Source organism: Pogoniulus pusillus, chromosome Z, assembly GCF_015220805.1.
Source record: "Pogoniulus pusillus isolate bPogPus1 chromosome Z, bPogPus1.pri, whole genome shotgun sequence".
Taxonomy (NCBI): domain Eukaryota; kingdom Metazoa; phylum Chordata; class Aves; order Piciformes; family Lybiidae; genus Pogoniulus; species Pogoniulus pusillus.
In genome coordinates, this window is record NC_087309.1 from 78,051,083 (window position 1) to 78,060,594 (window position 9,512).

Here is a 9,512-nt window from a genome sequence, read left to right on the forward strand (position 1 = left end):
GACAGCGGAGCCCAGGCCCAAAGGCCCTGCCCGCGTGTGGTGCCGGCAGCCGCGCTGCCTCTGGCAGCGCCCATCCACGGTCGCTACAGCTTGCCGGGGTCGGCCGAAAGTGAAGGTACTCGGGGCAAAAGTGCCGCGCAACGTACCGCCTGCGCCGGGTGCCGCCGCGCTAGCAGGACTGCTCCTAAGGTTCACGGTACCCTCTGGCCCAAGCTCGCTTTGGTTCTCAACTAGTCTCACGGGATGGGAGTGCAGTATCTCTGAGCACTTAACTTGAGCGAAGGGAGAGGTCCAGACCACCCAAAAGCAAGCGGCTATGCGCAGCTTGACTTCCATAGGCCTTGGCTGCTATGCAGCAGGCTGTTGAGCAAACGGTAGAAAGCTCAAAACAATTTCCTTTCGGTGGTTAGTGTGTCATATTTCAACAGACAGGGAAAATAAATACTTTCCCTGCTCTGCCACAAACCAGGCTGACAGGATTACAAGAACAAGGAAGAACTCAAGTATTTAATTACTGAACAGCACACACTAAACTGGAACATTTGACCAACTCTTTATTAAATGCTTCTATTAACATGACAGCACATCCACTCTTCTGCTGTTAAATCATGCCAAAGTACGACAATCTTTCAAAGCACTCAACACTTCAAAAATTTCTTGTGTGTAATCACTTCTCAATAATACAAAAAGCAACCTTCTACACCTCTCATTCCTTTTACTGTCATTTTACACCAAACTGATCACAACAGAATACTGCTTCAGCTGTCTCAATTTTGTCTACAGCCAAGTAAAATTCAGTGTACGCATGTATTTGGAGACATACTCTGCAAGTTACCCAAAGCACTACAGGTGACAAGGAAAAAAATAAATTAAAAAAATATATATTCTAATGAAGTAAGTTACAACTCCAGTCTGCAACTGGATGGTAATTACACAAATCTTGTGCCCTGTGAAATAGTTCTCAAGAGTAATTTCTCAGTTATGACTCAGAAGTACAAGCGATTTATGCTCAGGGCTCATTCTGGGATCAAACTACATTTGCATGCAGGCAAGTGAACAGTTGAAAACAGGTAACTTATCTGAATTTATGCACAAGAATTATCAGGTTTACATAGACTAATGAGCCTAGAACTACAGTGTTTCATATTTTTAAGCCTAAGCCTTAAAAATAAATGAGTCTGATGTCAGCTAAGTTTAGGAGCTGAAAGCAAAATTTAAACCGTATCACTGGTGCAAAATTACTTAAATTCAATGAAAGTGATTAATTTTTAATTATTCAACTACACTTAACTAAAGTGTATCAACATGACTTAAACTGGGTTAATGAGATTTTCAAGCACAGAAGGTTATCAATTATCAGAGAACCTAATAAAACAGCTGCAGTTTCTGGTGTAGTATTACATTACTTTTCTGGAACAGCTGTACATATCTGATCAGTCTATTATCAACTGATCTAAAATTATTTCTTCCTCTTGTTTAAGTGAGAGGGAAAGTGCCTTCCCTTCTCATCTGAATGTCCTGACCTTCAACAAGAGGAATAATTTAAAGCAAGCAGGTCAGTAAATACAAAATTATTAATATCCCCTAAAGCAGTAGCTTAACCAAAAAACAAACCACACACAATGAGACCAATCTGAAAACACAGCTTTGTTAGCATAATAGGAATTCCTGTCTGCATTCAAAGGAAAATATGGAAAAAGACTGCTGTGAGACAATGCAATTTGTAAGTATACAACATTCACAAAGTAACAGGATGTCCCACTAAACATTTTCTATCAGCATCTGAGTGCTAGGCAGCATCTGTAACTTCATGTATTTGGGAAACATTAAATCACACTCTTATCGCTTTTAACTATCTTTGGAAGCCTATATTCTAGTTGTACAGTGAAAACTTCTGCAGTGTTTAACTGAAAACCATGCTACAGTTAGTGAACATGAAATTGGCATGTTATCCTGAAATAAAGCAATAAGGTGGCTTTATGCACAGAAAGTGTGGAGGCTTCTATTTGCTAAAAACCATTTAAGAGCAAAACTTTAAAACTTAGTGTTTGCTAACAAGAGATCTAGTTCACTACAAATCCATACCACTCTGTAAAATATCCCCTTTATTAACGAAATCAAGTGCCAAATCACCACAGGGTCAAAAAAATATCTGGAAAAATATTACCAATTTGCTTACCTTTGTTTAGACTTTGCAAGACTAATCATTTGCAAATAAAACCAACAATGTGCAAAAAGTTCCTAACATCACATGTTAGGAATAACAAGTGCTACCAAAAGGTTCTGCTGAAATCAAATCAGAAAATGTGAAACAGCCCTCATATCTTCAGCAGTCACAGTGAAGATCCTGAACGATCTTACTGTTTCCTGCATGAAGCAGTTTCTTCCCCTCTGCAAGTTGAGGCAACTAAGCTTTGCCTTCCGCCGCATTGATACTAGGTAAAGATATAATGACATCAGAAATCTATGGATTCATTCCTGCTTTAGACCTTCCCCTTCATATAAATTTGCTTACATTGTCAGACAAATAACTTTTTTCAGCCTTCTTTGACCACGACTACTGTTCTGCTAATCATGAACACTTTGTTTAGAAAGTGCTTCCCATGAAAACTGCTTCCAAAAAATGAGTTAACCTTGCAAAATCTAGCATCCCACAGCATGTAAATTTGTTGACCCTGCATTATGCAATCCCATATTTACAAAATACTTAGAAACTTTACATCTGTCTTTTACCTTACAAAAAGTGCAATTCTCTCACCCCATGTTATGAGGCAACAACATTCTTCATAAATTCTACAGAATAGCAGCCTATGATAAGCAAATAAGGTGCTTAGCTTATGCTCAAGATCTAACTGGTTAAGTACCACCAGGAAGTATATTTTTGTATAGGGTTTCTCTCTACTTTCGAAGCGGTGCCACAGCTAGGTTTGCAAGCTCAATGAGAGCCAGTGCACCATGCATGCGTTCACGCTGTTCCTGGAGGCGACGGCGAGCAGCTGAATGAGCACTGTTTTTCTCTTCATCATCCTCTTCATCAGACTGAAGATATTCCACTGGGTCCTGCTGCTCCTGATCTGTTTTCTGGATTGTTTTAGTTTTCAAAGCAGGAGCACGCTGTTCTCTATTCTCCCAGTATCTACAAAACCAAATGCAGATAATGTTCTTAAGACATAACTTCCATATCAAGGTCTCACAGCTGGCAAAAGCCTCCCAAGTACTAGCTTACAAGCGTCTAAGCACTGCCTTTGGCTTTATCTTTCAGCCCTGTGGTAGTATTCAAGCAGTCAGAAACCTCTTTTTACTTAGTGTTTTAAGTGTAGTACTCTCTGACTCTCCTCTACTTTATTCCCAGCAAGCAAGCTTTTCTCCTGGTAAACAGTTGTTGCCCTTCATAGAGATGCAAATTCGGCAAGACAATAACACTAAGTAATAGGATATTAGCAGGTGTTGATCAAGCAGATAAGCATTTAACAAAAAACAAAGGATAACAAAACAATAAGAACGTCTCGTGAAGAACTTTGAATTGAGTTTGAACTTCTTTAAGGGAAGGCAAGGCCGTGCTGATTTGTACTGGAGGAACAGTTGGTTTTGATTTGTTTTGGGTGGGGAGAAGGGTTGCCCTGCAGAATAAAATGCTTTCTCAGACCATTCTTTCAAGCATGTAGATAAAGACTACAGCTTCAGGAACTTACTTCGCTAACCACTCAGCCACAGCTTTATTGTCAGCAGTCTCCTTCTTACTCAGTCTGTCTGTGAGCTCTTCCCTCTTCAGTCGGGCATATGGATGTTTGGGGCAATGACGGTTTGCATGCGTGAACCTGCTTAAGCAGCCTTAAAAAAATCACAATGTGACAATGAAGAACATGTTATGGAAATCAGAAAGCCAAGTAAGTACAAAATTTGTAGGATGAAGATGCTGCTAAATCCAATCTTTCTCACTCAGAACTCTACATTTGATTGCAAACAGCACATTAGTGTAACGTTCGCAACATTCTTCATCATAATTATCAACTGATAGAATTACTGATCACCTACTTACATAATATAGTACATGCAACCTTTAGAAACATATTTGTATAATTATTCTCCTCCCTCCCCTAGAACATCCTCCAAAATTGGAATCCAAATCTTCTATGGATCTTTGTGATGTGAACATGCATACATCTCTTATACTAGACTGACCCTACGTTCTGAAAGCTGTAAATTGTTCTCCAATGGCTCACCATTTTCTGGGCAGACAAAAGGTTTCTCCCCTGTGTGGAGGCGCTGGTGAGTTTTGAGTTGCCCACTCTGAACAAAGGCTTTCCCACAATCTGGATAATCACACAAATAAGGCCTTTCACCTTAAAAATAACAACAAAACAGATTTATTAAAACTGAACCTAAAAGAAGAGTCTTTATAACCAGTTCTACTCCCTGGCTTGAGACTTACACAGGCTTGCTCTCCTTTTACCGCCCCAGATGCCTGCATCTACTTTAAAAGCCCTGGTGCATCAAATAGCAGACATCCACTTCTACTTGGAACAGTACTTGCTCAATGTTTCTGGATAATACAATTATTTCTGGGGGATGGATTATATTTTTCCTAATATTTTCTGATTTAAGCCTCTTGCACAGCACTACATAAGCTTTATCCAAGAAGGCTATGCATCTACAGATCAGGAAATATATGAAGTGATTAATGGACAAATAATGCAATTCAGATAGATGTAACCGGATATATTAAGTATATTTTATCCTTAATATAGCCTGAAGTAGGGTATACAACATTACAGTAACACATGAAGTTGTAGAAATATCTGATCAGGGAAGCCTACTTGAGAAAAGTGGTAATGGAAGTCACAAGAGGAACTTACTCCAACTTACGCCAAGAAAGTTTTCTCAAGTCCAGTCATCAAGAAATACTTCCCCGTGCAAACTACTATAATAACTAAGACAGCACATCTTTCCTTCTCCAAGACTGCATGCAACTATAAAAAGGCATGCCATGCCACCAGTATTCAGTGAGGATGGCAGAACAAGAATGATTAGAACAACACCAAGGTAAGGTCTTCTCAATTAAGTACTTAATACAATCAAGTGAATAAAAATATCTTTTGTATAAAGAACATAAGAAAACAGCTGTTTAATATTAGTATCTAATTTAGTCTTAGTGACTCGAGTGAGTGAAAGAGATCATGTGAGCTAACATTATTCTGTGACTTTTGAACACAAAACAAGAAAAAAAAGGGCATCTTTTGTTCAGTCCAAGCTCAGCTGACTCGATCCTAAATTGTAAGTTAACCGCAAGCTGCCTTCTACCTACAACTCAGTAAATTAGCATGACTATCTTAGCCCAGAAAATGAGAGGAGAGAACTGGATAGTGATTTTAAGCATTTGAACTCTTTTCTCAACATTTATTCTCCACTTCTAGAATGTTAGGCTGCCTAGGTTATCAGCCAGCCTTTTTAATTTAGTCTCCTCTATCAGCTAAATTCCAATTGTTGTGTGAAAAATACACCAGCAGGAAGGAAACAAACCGCAGAGAAGAAGCCATCAGAGTAAAAGGTGCTATCACACACAGAACACTACATTCAAGAAAAGTTCCCCCTCTTACCAAGGATGTCTGTGATACCAGATTAAGTATTTGCACACTTCACCTGTACTGTTACAGCCAATGTTGCTGCTACACTTTCCCACGACAAACACAGTTACAAAATTACTTGTATTGCACTAACAAGCATTGGCAGAAAAGTACGATTACCTTAACAATTGCAGTAAAATATTAAGAGGTTGAGTTTGTAGGGTGGGTTTTTTGTGGTTTGGGCTTTTTTTAATTCCTTCTCTTCTGCTTCCTAGCTCATGCCAGCTATTCCCACCTGTTTACTCACCAGTGTGAGTTCGTTTGTGGGCCTGCAGTGATTTCTCTCGTGGAAAGACTCTGTTGCAGATATTGCAACGTATCCTGCTGGAGGAGTGCTCTCCTTCATTAATCAGATCACGAACGGTGTCTGCCCTCGGACGGCCTCGCCTTATCCCATCCTTCATGGAAACAATTAATGGAACTGAAACTCCACATGTTACGACACCTGAAGTTTCGCCAAGCCCCGCAACTTTCTATAAAGTGACTTTTAAGTTACGAGTGCGACAAAGGACTGGTTTTGTGACGGCGTTAGCGGTCTAGGCTTTAACCCGGGTATGTCAAGCCCTTTCTTAGCTCGCTCCCAACAGCTAGTCTACGGTCGGTGCCGTGGCACGTCAGGCACTACCAGCGCCCTAGGTATGCTCAGTGACTTGAGGAGAACTGACAAAACATTCCCCTCTCACCACATTTTAAGTGGAGGGGCAGAAACCCCACTGCCGTCACTCTGCCTACAAGGGGCTCTCGGCTCTGCTGCTACCCTCCGCCGCAGCGCTTTGCCTCCACCCTCCCATCACCTCTTCCTTCCCCGCCAGACTGCACCGGGACCCGCGCGCTGCTGCCGGAAGTGACCTCACTTTAAATCTCCGGGCGAGGGCGAGACGCGCGGCTCGGAGTCACCCTTTAACTCCCCTCGCGCCCAGCTGCAGCACATCCCAACCGACCACCCCCCCACACACTAACCTTCAGGTGCCGATGTCTGCCGCCGCCCTGGGTCCCTGTCTTTTCTTCGTCCTCAGGAGGAGCTCTGCCCGCTCCCCCACGGGGCGGCGGGAGGGATGAAGGGGCGACGGTGCCGCCGGGGCTGAGCGTCACGTTGTGGGCGTTTTCGCCCCACCGCCAAGGGTAGACCATGAAGTCGCTGAAGCCGGGGCTGGTGGGGACGGGCAGGGCGGGTGCCGGCTCCTCGCAGACCCCTCGCGTGGAGGGTTTAATGGGAGTGGTTTTGATAACGGAAACCAAGACGCGCTTTGGAGAGTCCTGGCAAAAAATCATGGGGGGGCCCGGCGGCAGCCGCTCCGCCATCGCCGACCCCTCTCGGGCAGCGGCTTGAAAAAGGGGATGGGTGAGCGGGGTGGCTCAGCGGCGGCCCAGCCCCGCTGTCTGAGCCCACGTCGCAGGATGAGGGGGTATGGAGCGACACGGAAGTCCCGAGGCCGCCGCCACCTGTCGCCGCCCGGGCCCACCTCAGCCGCTCATCGATGGGACGGCAGCTCCTAACCTCTGCGGCTACTCCTAAGCGGACCGGCAAAGGCGACTCCTGCCCCCGGCAATAGGAATGGCAGCCTCTGCGAACCTTTTCGAAGCGGCGCCGGTCCCACTAGCAGTCCCAGTCTTCCCGGCAGTCCCCGTGGCGGCGATGTTCGAGGAGGAGTCGCTGCGACCACTCCGCGCCAGCAGCTCAGGCCAAACCCCAGGTTTTCCCGCGTTACGTTTCGCGCCTGAGCGTAACCAATCGCTCAAGCCGGCTCTTGCGTCACGGAGCGGCTGTTGTCCACACCCAATCGCTAGGCGAGGAAGCCAGCGGCCCCTCCTCCGGGGGCGGGGTCAGGGCGGAGGCCTCTCCGTTTCTGCCGGCCCATTGGGCGGGCGCCCGGCTCGCCGGCGCAATTCGAAACTCCGCGAGCTCGCGGGCCGCGGGGCCCGCCCCGCCCCGCTGCCGCTCCCTGTGTCGGAAGAGACGCTGATTGGCCCGCGGGGGGCGGGGGGCGGGGTTGGCGCTCTGGAGTAGGCTCGGCGCCCGCTGAAGATGGACGCGCTGCCTGGGCGGAACTGCCGGCCGTGCGATCATCGCGTGGGCTGAGCAGGCAGGGACTCCTAACGGACATTAGCCCACCTCTCCCTGCAGTGAATAGGGGCACCTTCAACTAGATCAGGTTGCTCAAAGCCCTAGACAACCCGACTTGGAATGTGTTTAGAGATCCACCGCCTCTCTGTGCAACCTGTACCAGGATCTCACCATCATCAACATAAAAATACTATTCTTTGTGTCTAAGTCTAAATCTCACTCTTTTAATTCAAACCTACATCAGTTATACTGTGACAACAGACTGCTAAAAAGTCTGTCTCCAGGTTTCTTACAGGCCCCCTTAAGTACTGAAAAGTCACAGTAAGCTGGCCTTCTCGAGGCTTAACAGTCCAAATCTCTCAGCAGAGGGGTTCTAGCCTTTGAACTTCACCATAATGCCAGTTTTCTGAGAAGCAGATCTGTCTTGTCATTTCTTACAGAGCTGCAATTTACTATAATTCAGCTGCAAGGTAAGTACAGCAATCAGTATATTTTTTTTTTATTCACTGCTAGGTGGCTTTTCAGTGGATAAGAATTCACTGAATGGTTGCATCCAGAAGGTAGTGTTTAATGGCTTGAAGTCCAGATGGAATGCAGTGACAAGTGCTGTCCCTCAGAGGTCTATACTGGGAGTTTTATTGGTTAAAGTTTTTATCAATTATATAGATAGAGGGATTGAGTGCACCATCAGCAAGCTTGCAGATGACACCAAGCTGAGTGGTGCTGTTGATATGCCAGAGGGATAGGATGTCATCCAAAGGGACCTGGGCAAGCTGGAGGGAGTGGGGCTAGGTGAACGTCATGAGATTCAATAAGAGCAAGTGCAACGTTCCGCACCTGGGAACAGTTCTCACTATCAATAAACTGGGGGATGAGGTGATAGAAAGCAGTCCTGCAGAAAAGGTCTTGAGGGTGGTGATGAATGAGAAGTTGGACATGAGCAGTCCAACTGAGAAGGCCAGTTCCATCCTGGGCTGTATCAAAAGAAGCACAGCCAGCAGACTGAGAGAGGTGATTCTACCACTTTGCTCTTATAAGACTTCATCTGGAGTACTGTGTCCAGTTCTGGAGTCCTCAACACAGGATGGACACAGATGTGATGGAGAAGGTCTGTGGAGGGCCATAAAGATGATCAGAGATTTGGAACACCACTGCTACAAAGATGGGCTGAGGGAGCTGGAGTTGTTCAGCCTGGAAAAAAGAAGGCTCTAGGAAGACCTAAAAACAACTTTCCAGTACCTGAAGGAGGCCTGCAAAAAGAATGGAGAGAGACTGTTTCCAAAGGCCTGCAATGATAGGATGAGGGGCAATGGCTTCAAAGTAGGGAAAAGTAGATTTAAACTCAATGTTAGGAACAAGTTCTTTATCATGAGGGTACCGAAACGCTGGAACACGTTGCCCAGGGAGGTGTTTGAGGGCCCATTCCTGAAGATATTCAAAGTGAGTCTCAGCAGGGCTTCTAGGTAACATGATCTAGTTGAGATGCCCCTGCTGACTGCAGAGGTGATTTGACTAGTTGACCTTTGGACATCCATCTCAGACCATTCTATGATTTTATAATCTCTCTCTAGGAAAGGAGTCCTCAGACTCTGCTGGAGACTGAGCTCCATATGCAGCCTTTTCCTTTGGGGGAAAATATTTCTCTTATTTTTCATTTTCCAGAAAGATGAGGGAATTTTGTAACCTTGAAGTTCCTCATCATCTTACCTCATCAAGTACAACAAAGCTATTGTGGGAAGTCACAGATGGTACTCTAGAGGGAAAGGTGCAAAATTCAAGAACTTTTCATAATTACAGCAATAAACCCAGAACACATTATTAAA

General features: G+C 44.9%; 1 protein-coding gene across 1 annotated transcript; it reads right to left on the reverse strand.

Moving 5' to 3' along the window:
- Nucleotides 1-534: 534 nt before the first annotated feature.
- Nucleotides 535-7,356, reverse strand: ZNF367 (zinc finger protein 367). Its single transcript, XM_064140490.1, has 5 exons — nucleotides 6,585-7,356; nucleotides 5,872-6,022; nucleotides 4,224-4,343; nucleotides 3,693-3,831; nucleotides 535-3,136 (listed from the first exon to the last, which is right to left on the reverse strand). Exons 1-5 carry the CDS (start codon nucleotides 6,924-6,926, stop codon nucleotides 2,899-2,901), a joined length of 990 nt encoding a protein of 329 aa, XP_063996560.1. The 5' UTR covers nucleotides 6,927-7,356; the 3' UTR covers nucleotides 535-2,898.
- Between the last annotated feature and the right edge of the window lie 2,156 nt (nucleotides 7,357-9,512).

Bases quoted from the DNA above. Each gene is read 5' to 3' on its own strand.
- ZNF367 (XM_064140490.1), bottom strand. From the start codon at position 6,926: ATGGCGGAGCGGCTGCCGCCGGGCCCCCCCATGATTTTTTGCCAGGAC. The intron at 4,344-5,871 runs GTGAGTAAACAG...GTTATTTTTAAG, and splicing joins CCACAAACGAACTCACACTG to GTGAAAGGCCTTATTTGTGT. The intron at 3,832-4,223 runs GTGAGCCATTGG...GATTTTTTTAAG, and splicing joins TTTTGTCTGCCCAGAAAATG to GCTGCTTAAGCAGGTTCACG.